The sequence below is a fragment of the Mirounga leonina genome, unplaced genomic scaffold (genome assembly GCF_011800145.1).
Source record: "Mirounga leonina isolate KUSES-001 unplaced genomic scaffold, KU_Mleo_1.0 Mir_199, whole genome shotgun sequence".
Classification (NCBI taxonomy): Eukaryota; Metazoa; Chordata; class Mammalia; order Carnivora; family Phocidae; genus Mirounga; species Mirounga leonina.
This window is the reverse complement of record NW_023270498.1, coordinates 308,160-322,629: the sequence shown is the minus strand read 5'-3', so window position 1 is coordinate 322,629 and position 14,470 is coordinate 308,160. Positions and strand designations below refer to the sequence as shown.

Sequence of the window (14,470 nt, the reverse complement as noted above, 5' to 3'; positions counted from 1 at the left end):
CTAGGCAGCAGCCTGGGTGTGGCCCTAGGGGAAGGCTCTTTTGTCGGAAATGGGGTCAGCCCAGCCTCTCTTGCCCCTCCCTCCTGCTCTCTCCGCCTCCTCTGTTCCAGGGTCACTTTCAGGAAGGACCCTCTTCTAGGCCAGAGCAGGGCCAGGCAGGTGGACTAGGCCTGGGAGGGGAGCATGTGTGCCCCTAACTGGGCACAGAGCTGTGCACTCTCACGACTCCTGACTTACTGCCCAAGCGGCCCTATTCCCCTGACTCAAGGGCCCTCTGCCTTCCCTCCTCCACTGGGACACCCCAGCGGCCCATCTCCAGGGATCCAGGGAGAGGGCCCTGGAATCACGGCGAGCAGGCAGCCCGCACCCTCTCGTCCTCCTACCCGCTGTCCCCAGTGTGTATGCCTGGTCTGGAAGGCCCCTGGGCAGCTCTGCCGGGGGTGGGGGGGCTTGGGGGGGACAAGGCTGTGCGGTGTGTGGAGAGCTGGAGACAGGACAGGAGGGTGGTGGCAGCATCTCCTCCTGGGGGTGTGAGGAATGAGTCCTGTGGAGGGTGACACACGTGCCCCATCCACCCATGGGCGCCTGAGTCCCCTCCTCCGGTGGTCGCGAGGTGGGCATTCAGGGAAGAGAGGGGGATCGGGGCTCATTGTGTGCAGTCCCCTGTGTGTGTTCAAGGGGGTCTCCAGCAGGGAACAGAGAAATTGACTTAGGGGGCTTGTGGTGTTTGTGTGTGTGCGTGCGCGCGCAGGTCGGGGCGCAGCGTGTGCAGGGAGAGGACCTGGGTGCAGGGCACGTGTGCGGGCGCGGGTGCGGGAGCGGTGCAGGTGATGCGCCCAGTGTGTGTGTTGGTGCAGGGTGCGGGTGCGTGTGCCTGTGCGGGAGCGGTGTGGGTGCGTGTGCAGGGCGAGGGCGCGGGTGCGGGGGCAAGGTAGGGGTGCGGGAGCCGTGCGGGTGCGGGTGCAGGGCGCGGGAGCTGCGCGGCTGCAGGGCGCGTGCAGGGCGCGTGCAGGGGCGGCGGGCGCGGCGGCGGCGGCGGCGGCGGCGACAGCCGCGCCCGCGTTCCCCGCGCGTAGGTGTGCGGCGCGCTCCTGGCGGGGACGGAGCGCGCAGATCTCGCGTGCGCTCGCCGCCCGGCGCAGCCCAGCCCGGCCCCCGCCCGGCGCCGCGAGCCGAGGTGTCGCCCGCGCCCGCGCCCGTGTCGCCGCCGTGCCCGCGAGCGGGAGCCGGAGTCGCCGCCGCCCGAGCGCAGCAGAGCGCACGCCGAGCCCGTCTGTCGCCGCCATGGCCACCACGGTGACCTGCACCCGCTTCACCGACGAGTACCAGCTCTACGAGGATATTGGCAAGTAAGAGCCGCGGCGCGTGCGGGCCGGGCGGGGACCCGGGAGGGCGCCGCGCGCCCAGGGCTGGGACCCCGGAGACCAGGACCCTCCGCGCCGCTGGCTCCGGGCGCACTGCGGCCCCGCGCGCCCCCGGCTCCTCCGGGCTCGGGGCCCGAAGCGCACGGCCCCGCGCGGCCCCGACCCCCGGGCCCTGGGCCAGGCTGCCGGACCTCGGCGCGCGCAGCTCTCCGGGCCCTGTTCAGCGCGGCCGCCGGGCCAGAGGCCGGGACTCGGGGCGCGGGGCTCGGCGCCGCGGGGGCGGCAGCAGGTGTCCCCGGAGCGCCGGGCAGACGTGACGCATTTGGCGGCGGGAGGTCAGAGAGGAGCGGCGCGCGGGGGCGGCCGCGGGGCCTAGAGCGCGGGGGAGGGGGCGGCTCTGGCCTGAGGGTCGCCCCTGGCGCGGGCCGCGCTGTCCCCACCCCCACCCCGGCGGCCGGGCGCGGGGGCGGCGGGACCTGCTCAGCGCCGCTCCTCCGCGTGGCTCCATCCGCGCGGGGGGTGCCCGCTGCTCTCCTGGCCGCGTGGGAACAGCCTCTGCTGCGGGTCCCCCGTGGAATCAGGGTTTTGGAGGATTTCCCCCCAGATTCTTCTGGAAACCCGAGGCAGGAGAGCTGAGGGCTGAGGTCAGCAAGCTTGGCAGGTCCCTGGGGTGGAGATGAGGGGCTGAGGTGGGGAGCCGGATGGGCTCCTCATTTCAGGGTCATCGAAGTCGGCGGGGGTGGGGTGGGGGCGATGGGGGGTGGATTTCGGAGAGTTATTGACGCGCCTGTGGGGAGGGGGGAGGGGGGGTAAAATGGGGAGGAGCTTTGAAGGCTCTGTTCAGGTAGGGCCTCACCCCTGGGGAACAGGTGGCTCGTGGGGTCTGGCGTGCAGCGCGCGCGGTGTGGGGCGCCTAGACTTCGAGTCCGTCGGGGGCTGCCCTCTGGCCCGGGCTGAATCGGGGCGGCTGCACCTGGCCTCCCTCAGTCGGGCTCCAGAACTCCTGAGTCCTCGGGCTCCAGCCTGGCGCGGCCAGAGCCCCGTCGTCCTCCATCCTCCTCCAGCCCTCCCGCGTGGTGGGGGCGCTGGCGAAGATTCCCTTTACACATCCAGCGGCCGAGCCTTATTTTTCCTTTTCTGAAAAGCGTTTGTGATAGAGCTTGTGTTGGTGAGGGCTGAAGATGGTTGGTAATGGTGGGTACTGGTCTGGGCAGAGTGAGGGGCTTTGCGGATTCCCCAGTTCTCCCTGGATGTGGGGGAGGATGCGGTCAGGCCTGAGGGCTGGGGAGCTGGGCCGAATGGAGGAACGCCCTGGCCTGGGGTCGGGGGCAAGGCCGTGCCCTGCAGGCCCAGAGACTCCCTTCCATCCGGTGGGTGCTGTCTGGGGGCCTGGCCCCGAGGCTGGCGGGCCTGGAGAGCCGAGCAGATGGCTGGGAGGGTCCGGCACCCCCACTGTGCACAGCCCTGAGGCCCTGAATACAGCTGGGAAGAAGCTAGAAGGGGCAGTGGGCTGGGGGTCCCTAGACGGAGGCAAGCGGTTCTCCCAGGCAGAGGGTGGCTGTGGGAGGAAGTCACCCTTTCTAGGGGACCTTCTTGCCATTTCTCTGCTTGCCCAGGAGCGTGCAGACCCTAAACCAGGCACCACTTCTCTCAAGCTGACACCCCTACACTTTTCTGCGAGCTTCTGTGGGTCCCACACAGCACAGGGTGGCCCACCCAACTGCAGGCCTCCGTCCGGTTCCAGCAGCCGCTGTTAATCCTGGCCACTGCCACCCACACCCACGCCAGGGAGTGGAGGTCTCGACTGCCCTGGGGAGGGGCCAGGAGGGGACCTCGCGTGGAGGCCAGGCTCCTCCCCAGCAGCAGGAGCTGGAGCAGCTTCGAGAAGGGAGCCACGTGGCTGCCTGCGGGCGGTGAAGCCGCCCCGAGGGTGAGTGGGTGAGGCGCCCTAGCCGTCGGGGTGGGCAGGGGCCTGGCAGGGGAAGGGAACACGCCCCAGGACCTGGGGCCCCGCCTCTGGAACCAGGAGGCTTTCGGCAAGCCCAGCATTCCCTTGTGGAGCCCCTCAGGCAGCGGGCCCAGGGAGGGCCCTGGGGGCCTGTCGCAGCCCTGCTGGGGCATCCTGGGTAGGGGAGGCCGAGCAAGTGCAGAGGGAGCCGCGGCGGGGCAGGGAGCAGAAGGCCCCCCCCTCCGTCCAGGGCTGGGGTCCAGGTGGCCATGATGCCCGCTTGCGGCTTGTTGACAGCGCCTGCCTGAGGCAGTGGGTGTTGCTGCCCTGGCCCCAGGTGCATGAGTCCAAGTTTATTTAAAGCTGCAGCCCCTGGCACCAGTCAGAGGACACGGAGCTCTGTGCCCGGGAAAGGCCGGGCCACGGGCCCACAGCTGCCTGTGAGACGTGGCCACCCCCTCTCCCCTCCCTGCCCCGCTCAGAATCCTTCCCTGGGGGCCCCGGGGAGCAGGATTCGGGGGCCAAGGGGGCTGTTCTCTGTGGCTCTGCCCTTCCTGGTCTAGTGGGGCAGGGCCGCCAGACCAGGGCTGGTGAACGCCCGCCAGGAGGCCCACGACCTGGGTCAAGAGCCACCTGGAGCTGGAGGTCCCCAGACAGGTACCCAGCAAGGGAGCGAAGTGCTTGGCACAGCGTCGACTGGGCAGCCATGCGGTTTTCATCGTTTTTATGGCGGATAGATTTTAAAAATTGAGAAAAATTCCGGGAGTAACAAAAGAACACTTGTATCTCTCCTACCAAGAACTGAAAACTTTTACTTTTTGTCCTTTGGCTTTAAGTTCTTTTTTTTTTTTATTACAAGAAAGCACGACAAGTAAGTGTTAAGTAATTTCGAGTAAGTTCTGGAGCCCTGACGTCCAGCTCGGTGATCCTGGGGAGCGGTACCACGTCGTGTACCTAGAATTTGCTGAGAGAGTGGGTCTTAAAAATTCTAACGATGTGCGCGCACACGCGTGCACACACGCACGCACACATTGCACGCACGCGTGCACACATTGCACACACAGACGCTGCGCGCACGCATGCACACATTGCACGCACGCACACACATTGCACGCACAGACGCACACGCACGTGCACATTGCATGTATAGACGCTGCGCGCGCGTGCACACACATTGCACGCACGCACACATTGCACGCACAGACGCTGCACGCGCGCACATGCACGCACACATTGCACGCACGCGCACACATTGCACGCACGCACACACATCGCACGCACAGACGCACACACGCGCGCACACGCACAAGCACATTGCACGCACAGATGCATGCATGCGTGCGCACGCACATTGCACGCACGCACACATTGCACGCACAGACGCTGCACACGCGCAGACGCATGCACACATTGCACACACGCACACACATTGCACACAGACGCACACGCGCGCATGCACACATTGCACACAGACGCTGCACACGCGCGCATGCACGCGGCAGTGACTCCGTGAGGCGGCAGACGTGTTAACCGTGATGGGCGTCGTCCCATGATGCGCACACACCTATCAATCACGCTGTACACCTCGTACTCAAAGTTGTGTGTCGATTACATCCCAGCAAAGCTGGAAAAAGCGCTCAGTAAGCTTTGTCCTGCAACCACTGTCCCGTATTTGCAGTTGATCCTTCCAGACTTTTTGCTTCATTTACACACAGATAGGAGCACCCGAATCGAACGTGTAGGGTTCTGTGGTGTGACTTGTAACCTTCCAGAACCGTTCTGATCCGTGTTTTCACTCAGCTCCGTGCCCAGCGCACCCGACCGCAGTGGCTGCTGGCCTGAGGCCCGTTGTAGCCTCTGGATGGAGGCCTACGTTGCTCCCGGTGCCGCGTTCTCCAGGCCCACTGCGAGCTCGCTGGTGCACAGGCGCGACAGCTTCTGCAGGCTTGGTCCCCGGGCGGTGGGGCTGCAGGTGGGGGTCCGTGTGTCCATGTGCATCGGCACTGGCAGATCTCAGCTGCTGGACAGTCGGTTGGGTAGGGAGAGGTCTTTGTGTTCGGGCTCCCGAATCTTCCACTTTGGGGGGTCATCTCCTTTAAAATGTGGGTGATCTCTACAGAAGAAAGTAACTCCCACGAGGTTCGGGTTTCAGGGGTACTGAACGCTCTCCCTGGGGTAAGGTGGCCCCGCTGTAACCACCTCTAAAGTGCATGTCACTTGATTCGAGTTGACCAGGAAGCCGCCCTCCTGCCCCATTTTACAGACCCAGAACCATGGCTCAGGGAGGATGGGCCGTGTGTCCCAGCAGCGAGGAGGCCCGGCCTCCAGTCCAGGGCACCCCACCCCTCCCAGCTCCCCCTGAACTTTGCCAGGCCCAGAGCTGACCTTGGTGTGTCCTTGACTGCAGCCCGCAGGTCAGACGAGAGGAGGCCCTGTCCTGGGGCGTGAGCCCTTGCTGGCGATGGGCCTTTGTCTCAGCCAGTGAGTGACCTGCTAGGGAGTTAATAGATAAACAGGATATTCAGAGCAGATTGATGGTTGAGTCTCCTGAGCTGCGAAGCCACTTGCCAGGAAAGGAAGAGAGGGCTGGTGGAGGAGGAGTGAGCTGTTTGCTCTCTCGCCTCCCCTCCAGCGAGCGCTTCCCACCCCAGAGCCTTATGCCAGCGCTGCCTTCTGCCCTCGCTGCACCCCCAGACACCCCCCCTGGGGCCCACCCCTCCCTCGCCCCGCTTTTGGCTGGCCCGAGCCCTCGGCCCCTCCGACACGCGGGCAGCCCCCCACTAGCCTGCGGGTGGGGTGCAGGCCCCTTAGGCACCAGGCCTGCCCACGGCGCCCGGGGCTGCACATTCGAGGGAGGGGTGAGCAAACTGGCCCCTAGAGCTGGAGTCCCATCCTTAGTGGAGGGTGTTTAGGGAAGAAGTCACACCCGCGTGGCTGCGGCAGGATGCACATGAAGGTGACGCTCCTGTAGTTACTATTGAGCGGTATTTTTATACCATAACCTACTTTGCCGGGAGCTAAGAATACCTCTCGCACTTGCTACCTGCACTCTTTCTCTCCTGGTAACGGTCCCAGCAGTTAAGTGGTGCTTATTACATCAGCGTGCTCATCTGTGAAATCCGCCCTGTGACCATTCCCGGTTCATGGCACAGGTGGACGGAGGCGCCGAGACGCTCCATCCGGGGCCAAGGCCGCGTGGACCCGGATTCGAATCTGGACAGTGGGCGCCGGAGTCCGCCTTCTGCTCCTCGCAGAAGCTCGTGCCCCCACTCTGTTCTTTCCACCCGCTGACTCATGTCCCGCTTGTGGTCGACTTCGACCCTCGGCTTTTCGGGACTCACCTGTCCTTGGCAGGCCGCTCACCACGCCTGCTGTGCTTCTCCAGGCCCTGGTTTCTTTCTGTAAAAACCTTGCTTCCTTTGGTCGTCCTTCCGTGACAACCAACACTCTGCCGCATTTGGACCAGCAAGGCTTGAGATTTTATGGCATTAATTAAACGAAGTGCAAGGACAGTATCGTCTTATAAAGAGAAGTAAATATACATGTATGTGCAGTAAAGGTGACTCTTTGACAGTTTCCTCAGCCCGGAGGAGCCCGGGCGGACTAGCGTTGGTGTAAGGACACACGTGCTCACGTACACGCACGTACAGGTCACGTATGTATCTGACTTTAAAAACACAGATGGAATCACCATGTATGTGATTCTGCGTTTTGTTTGCTCTAACACCTGTTCACAGCGATCCCTCCAGTCGGAGCGTTTTCCTACAGTTCAGGGCCTGTCCGTGCTCCTTGTCACACCGGTGTGTGCCGGCCATAGTTTTTAAGCCGAAGATGGGCCCCGTCCTCTGATAAGCATGACGGGGGATGAGAGGGCCCGTGTGTGATGTCAGGGTTCCCAGGCTTTCTTGGAGGACGTGATTACTGTGCAGGGAGGAGGATAGGCATCGTCTGTTCTTGGCCGGGCACAGGGGCCTCCTTCAGAGAGAACCCAAGACCATATCCCCCCCCACCTTTTCTCTCGTCTAAGGGAGAGATATTGTTTTCCTTCCACAGAAAAAGACGTTCCCTTGAGAGTCCGTGTTGACCCCACGGGGGTCTAACAGGTGCTGACCAGGACCAACCGGGCAGAGGTGAATGGTGTCTGCTCCTTGGACACGTCCCGATCCTCCCTCTGCTCTCCAAGGCCCTGGTTCAAGGCACGAGATGTGGCCTTTCTGGAGATTGCAAATATATTTTAAAAAAATTTAATTCCCTCTTCCTCTCCCACAAAAATGGAATCTGATTTTTAAAGCATCTTTCACAGCTGCGAGTCACTTTGTTAGTGGAGAAACATAAAAATGCATTATGTATCAACTTGGTTTTCCAAAAATTATCATATTGGCATATTACATAGAAATGTATATTTTATTCATATAAAAGTCTGAATCTACTTAAAATAAAAGCATCCTTGTACGTTAGAGTGGCAGGACTCGCTGCCAAGCCCCGGGGCCCCTTGTCCCCTGGTGTGCGGAGGGTCGCTAGCCTGGCCAGGGGCTCTGCTCCTGCTGCACGTCATCCTTTCGTTCGGACATAATGATCCTAACATAACTAAGGCAACGATTCTTTGTTAAGCCAGATACAGCATTTGTTGAATTCTGAAACAGATTGGCAATCTCTGGGCGAAGATTTAAGAAAATTTTATGGAGGAAGCATAAACCGCACTGTTCTACGGGGGGGAGGTGGGGTGGGGGACGACTGATTTCAGGGCCACCACCGTTCCCACTTGACAAGCAGCCGGTGCAGGTTTGACCTCAAACAGGAGAGTCACCAGGTCCCCTGAGGTAACGCCCTCCACGGGTCCAGCCCGTCCAGGGTGATGCCCATTTCCAGCGAGGAGCTGAGGGGCAGCCCCTGCCTCTCCATCACCCAGCCCACCCTGAATTCCAGGGCTTTGAGCCAGGCACGTGGTAGGTGCCCTACAGAGCGGCCTCCAATGCTTTCTGCGGGTCCCGGGGACACTCAGACACCTGGCTTGAGTGGTCGCCTGTCTTGTTACCTGGTGAGGTGTGGCTGCGGGGCAGGCATCTCTGAGGGGCTTGCCGCGGGGTTGATGCCAAGAGTTTGCAGCGTTCTTTCCATGTCTTCATAACGTTCTTCATGTGGGTCCTGTTCTTGTATATTGAGGTGCTTCCTGGTTCTCAGAGTCATTGGCTTGAGCCAGGCCATCTGTTTCTGTTTCTTTCTTTTTTTCTTTTTTTTAAGTAGGCTCCACGCCCAGCGTGGAGCCCAACACGGGGCTTGAACTCACGACCCTGAGATCAAGACCTGAGCCGAGATCAAGAGTCGGATGCTTAACCGACTGAGCCAGGCGCCCCTTGCCAGGTTGTCTGTTAAGGGCTTTCTGGATAAAGAGCGCTGGTCTAGTGAGGAATGCACCTGCCGAAGAGGTGACCAACGCAGTGGTTCCCAGCCCTCTACACAGTAGGGACCCCCTCCCCAGACCCGCTGAGTCAGACACGAGGGGGATGAGGTCTCAGGGGCGTTGCAATGGGCAGCACAGACACAGACCCGAGGCCAGGCCCAGGCTCCTTCCCCGTCCCTGGGCTCTGTATGAGCCTCGCCCGACCGTGGGTGTGGAATTGGCCACCTTTTTCCGTACACTCAGCCATGTTACTCCTGATCCTGTTTGTCTAGAGCAGTGCTGTCCAGAAGAAACATAAAATTCGAACCATGGATGTAAGTCAACTTGTCATTAAAATTTTTCTACTACTTAAACAGAAACAGGTGAAAGGAAGCTTAACTAATAGATGTATTTAGTTCAGTGTATCCAGAGTATTATGTCAACACAAAATCAATGCAAACGTTATTGTTAAGCTATTTTATATCTTTAAAAATATTATGTATTTGAAATCTGTTGTGCACTTTACAGCATGTCTCAGTTCGGACCAGGCACATCTGAGGCGGTTATGGCTGCTTGTAGGCCGCGGTCACCACACTGAATAGGGCATGTCTAGAGCATCAGGGCCATTTATTTATTTACTTATTTATTTGGCAGTTTTTCTGGTTTCTTTTGCTCTTCTGTAGACTCGCTCATCCCGTAAGTCTGCTTGCACACTTAACTGTTTACCAGGCTCTCTCTAGGTACGGGGGGAGCAGTTGTGAACAAAGCATGCTTGCTCCCACAGAGCTTATGGTGGTGGGGGAGGCAAGTTCAAACATAAACACTAAACACATTCTATGATGGGTGGAAGGTGATTAATGCCTCTGCTCTGGGAATAATTACAAAAACTCGGGAGTGCCATTTAGGAGGAAGGCTGCAGCTGTAAAAGGGGTGGTCAGGCTATGTCAAAGGAGAGGAGACTCTAAGTGCTAAAATCAGGAATGGAAAAGGGACAATACACCTGACCCTACAGAAATGAAAAGATGATAGGGAATCCGTGAACAACTGTGTGCCAGGTGGATAACCTAGATGAAACAGATAAATTCTTAGAAAGACACAAGCAACTGAAATTGACTCAAGAAGAAACAGAAAATCTGAATAGGCCTATAACAACAACAGAGACTCATTGGTAAGTGAGAAATTTTGAAATGTCTCACTAAGAGAAGCCCAGGCTTCTGGTAAATTCTATCAGACATTTAAAGAAGAATTAATAGAATAGTCCTTTACAAAGTCATTCAAAAAATAGAAGAGGAGGGAATTTTTTCCCAACTCATTCTATGGAGCCAATAATACCCTGATATTAAAACCAGACAAAGGTCCCATAAGAAAGAAAACTATGGACCGATATGGATGTAGATGCAACATCCTCAAGAAAATATTAACAAAATGAATCTAGCAACATAGAAAAAGGTTATATATTATGAACAAGGAAAGTTTATCCCTGGAATAATGGAAGATTGGTTCAACATACAAAAATCAGTCACCGTAATACAGCGTATTAATAGAATAAATAGAGAAATTATATAATTATCTCAATAGATGCAGAAAAGTATTTGACGGAATCTACTATTCTTTCCTGGTAAAAACACTCAAACTAGGAATAGAAGGGAACGTTCTCAAGTTGATAAGGGGCATCTATGGAAAACCCACAGCTAACATATTGAACGGCGAAAGACTGAATGCTTTCTCCCAAGGTCAATGTCAGATCAGGACAAGACAAGGATATCTGCTCTTTCCACCTCTATTAACGTGCTACAGGGGGTTCTAGCCAGGACAGTTAGGCAAGAAGAAGGAAAGGCACCCATATTGGAAAGGAATGGGTAAACCTATCTCTGGGTTTGCAGTTGACATCGTCTTATATATAGAATATCCTAAGGAACTCCCAGGAGGGCTATGGGGACAAAAAGTAAATTCAGCAAAGTTGCAAGATACAAGATCAAGATACAAAGTTCCATTATATTTTATTACACTAGCAATATTTGATCCCAAGATAAAATTAGGAATTAAGAAAATTCCATTCACAATAATATCTAAATAAAATACTGAGTAATAAATTGATAAAAGGAGTGCAAAAACTTGAACACTGATAACCACAAACTACTATTGGAAGAAATTTGAGAAGACCTAAGAGAATGGAAAGACATCCCATGTTCATGAACTGGAATGTTGAATATTGTTAAGACAGTGGGACACTGCAAATTGACCTACAGATTCCATGATACCTGTCAAAGTTCCAGCTGCCTTTAAAGAAATCGACAAGCTGATCCTAAAATTCATATAGAGATGTGAGGGGACCCAGAAAGAGCCAGAACATTCTTGAAAAGGAAGAACAATGTGGAAGAACTCACACTTGCTAATTTCAAAACTAGGGGCGCCTGGCTGGCTCAGTCAGGGAAGCATGCGACTCTTGATCTCAGGGTTGTGAGTTTGAGCCCCACGTTGGGGGTAGAGAGTACTTAAAAAAAAATCTAGGGGCACCTGGGTGGCTCAGTCGTTAAGCGTCTGCCTTCGGCTCAGGTCATGATCCCAGCGTCCTGGGATCGAGCCCCGCATCGGGCTCCCTGCTCGGCGGGAAGCCTGCTTCTCCCTCTCCCATTCCCCCTGCTTGTGTTTCCTCTCTCGCTGTGTCTCTCCCTGTCAAATAAATAAATAAAATCTTAAAAAAAAAATCTAATTATACAGGCACAGCAATCAAGACAGTGTGGGTACTGGCATAAGGATAAACACATAGATGAGTGGAAAAGGACTGAGAGTCTAGGATAAACCCAGACATCTTGTGGTCATTAGATTTTTGACAAGGACAAGAAAACACTTCAATGGGGAAAGATTATGGTCTTTCCCTACTATGATCCATTCAACAAACAGGCAGCTGGGTGTCCATGTGCAAAAGAATGAAGTTGGAACCCTACCTAACACCATAACACTATGATCTCAAGTGGATCATAGACCTAATTGTAGGAGCTAAACCCATAACATTCTTGGAAGAAAACATAGGAGTAAATCCTTGTGATCCAGGATTTGGCAACGGTTTCTTAGGTACAACACCAAAAGCACCAGCAACAAAAGAAGAAGAGGACATAATCAGCATTAAAAAGTTTTGTGCTTCCAAGGACGCCCTCGGGAAAACGAGAAGACAATCTGCAGAATGGGAGAAGATATTTGCACATCACATATCCGATAAGGACTTTGTATTTATACTAGTCCAAGAACATACTATCTAACAGTAAGAAGACAAACAACCAATTAGAAATTGGACAAAGGACCTGAATAGACATTTCTCCAAAGATGTCCAAGTGCACGATGAGCGGAAGAAAAGATAGTCATTTGCGCAAATGCCAATGAAAACCACAAGCAGATACCACCTCACTCCCGCCAGGATGGCGAGCATCATAAAGGCCGATGGTGGCCAGTGTTGGTGAGGGTGTGGGGTTGGGGCTTTCACACGCTGCTGGTGGGAACACACGCTGCTGCCATGGAAAGCCGTTCCTCCAAATGTTCCATTCCTAGACAAGGACCCAAGAGCTAGGAAAGCCCAGGTCCACACAAAATCCTGCTCCTAGTAGCCGGAACCCTAACAGCCAGAGAGTGGAAGCCACCCGAATGCCCATCGGCTGTTGAATGGGTGAAGAGAACGGGTCGTGCCCGCACGATGGAGAAGCACCCGGGCATAAAAAGAGATGAGGTCTAGCGCGTCTGGTGCATGGCCCGGCCTGGGGGAGCATGGAAAGAAGCCAGTCTGGAGGCCCACGTGTCATATGGTCCCGTTACCTGACCCATCCAGAGCAGGCAGCTCGTGGGCACAGAGGGCAGCGCGGGGCGCAGGGGTGCAGGGGAGAGGGCGGCAGTCGGGTGCGGTGCATCCCCGGTGATGGAAATGTAAGCTTAGCTTACACCATAAGTGGTGACGGACGGACGGCTCTGTGCTGTAGTAACAACCATTGAATTATACACATGAAGTGGGTGAATTGTTTGGTTCATGAATTATATCTCAATAAAGATGTTTAAACCTAAATAAAACCGATGTAGAAAAAAAGAGAGAACTCTAGCATCTGGCTCTCAACCCCCAAATTGCTGGGAAGTGAGATTCGCAGGGAGAGCGGCTCTGGCTGGCCGCTCCCTGGTGCTGTCACCGCGGTGCCTGAGGCGGGGCCGTGGCCCAACCGCGTGGGCCGCCCCCGTGGCCCTCCGCCCGCTCGCTGTCTCCCACGCTGGGGCACCTGTGGGGGCAGTGGAGGGCGGAGGCCCAGAGGCTGGACAGAGGCTGGAGCCTCTAGTTCTCCGTGTTTCTGACGCCGGCCCGGCTGGCGCTGGTCCACAGCGGTCTCAGAGCAAACAGAGCGGCGTGACGGGGGCCAAGGCCCACGCGCCTGGTTCTGGAAGACACCGTGCTGGCGGGAGGCCTGCTCTCCTGCCTCTGGAGGGAAGGCTCCCCTGGAGGCGGCGGGGAGGGGGAGTCCCAGTGGGTGTGGTGACAGGCGTGGGCGGTGGAGGGGGACCTGCTGTCAGCAGGGTTGGCCATGACGAGTAGAGGAGGGCCGGAGTGGGGCCGGCGGGGACCCCAGAACCCAGATTCTGTTATTCCTGAGTATGTGGCCGCCTACCCGGGTCCTCTTGGGGCTCTCTCCCTTCTTCCCTTCCTGTACCTCTCCTTACCTCCTTCCCCTCTCCCCCGCCCATCCTCCAGGCTCCCGCTGTCCCCAGGCACCCTCCAAGGTGCCTGCCAACCCAGGAAGGCCCAGGAACCCCCAGCCCCTCCGGAGCAGGGCCTGGGCTGGGGTGCTCTCAACTCGAATCCAGCTGCCAGGTGCCACGTGGGATGAGGGTCCTCCAGCCCCTCTGGACACCCACGTAGGGGAGGGCACGTCTGAAACACTTCACTTTTGGGTTCTGCTTCCAGGGTACTGTGCCGCCCCCCCCCCCCCCCCCCCCCCCGCACAGCCCTGCGTTCTGGGGCTCCACTGGCTTCTGTCTTCAGTGGCCCTGGACTGTCCCATCCAGGACTCCCGAGCCAGGGCCTTGCGCCTCGGGGGCCCTCCCCGGCGGGTCTGCGTGGGGCCCTCCTGGCAGCACTGGGACTTGTGGGGTAAAACACACCTCGGGGTGCCTTCCCAGGCCTGTGGCCAGCCAGGACGGCACGGTGCATTTTCTGTAGGACGGGAGCAAAAGCCAGTCGTAACGGCCTGCCGGTCGGCCTGCCTTGTGCGGGGTGTTCACCCCCACCCCGGTTCAGACCTCCCCTGGCTGTTGGGTGTGCTGCCAGGCTCTGCGGTGCCCACCGATGATGGGCGGTCCCCTCCCATTGCTGGGGGTCCGGCGGGGCGGGGCCGGGTTTGTCCCTCTCTGTCCCTCCCCCTCCGCCTTCCCTGACCTTGAAGGGTCCTTCGGGGTCCCCCTTGATGACGTCCTAGGGACCACGCCTTCTCCTGCCCCCCAGTTCTCAGCAGACCCTGGGGAAGGGGCGCGGCGGGCTTCGTGGCCCCTGGCCGTGGGCGGGGCGTTGAGGGTCCTCCCTCGGGGTTGAACTGCTGTTCCGAGGGTCAGGACGTCCGCTTCCCGGCCTCGTCCGCGTCTTCTGCGCTGTCCCACGTGGGGTCCCCGCCTCTGTCCCCACAGCGGTGCATCCTGCCTCAGAGCCCCGGTGGGAAGCCAGCCCGGCCCTCCCGGGCCCGGAGCAGCGAGCGGGGCCCAGACCCCGCGCAGCCCGCCGCTGGGCGGGGCCCAGACTCCGCAAAGCCCGCC

The 14,470-nt window shown here is 57.9% G+C and overlaps 1 protein-coding gene across 1 annotated transcript in view; it reads left to right on the top strand.

The window, feature by feature from the left end:
* Positions 1-1,198: 1,198 nt before the first annotated feature.
* CAMK2B (calcium/calmodulin dependent protein kinase II beta) overlaps positions 1,199-14,470 on the top strand; it is a 78,522-nt gene continuing 65,250 nt past the window's right edge. Inside the window, exon 1 of the mRNA XM_035026427.1 lies at positions 1,199-1,349. Within this exon, the coding sequence (XP_034882318.1) occupies positions 1,285-1,349 (65 nt within the window). The 5' untranslated portion in view covers positions 1,199-1,284. The remainder of the gene's footprint in view (positions 1,350-14,470) is intronic.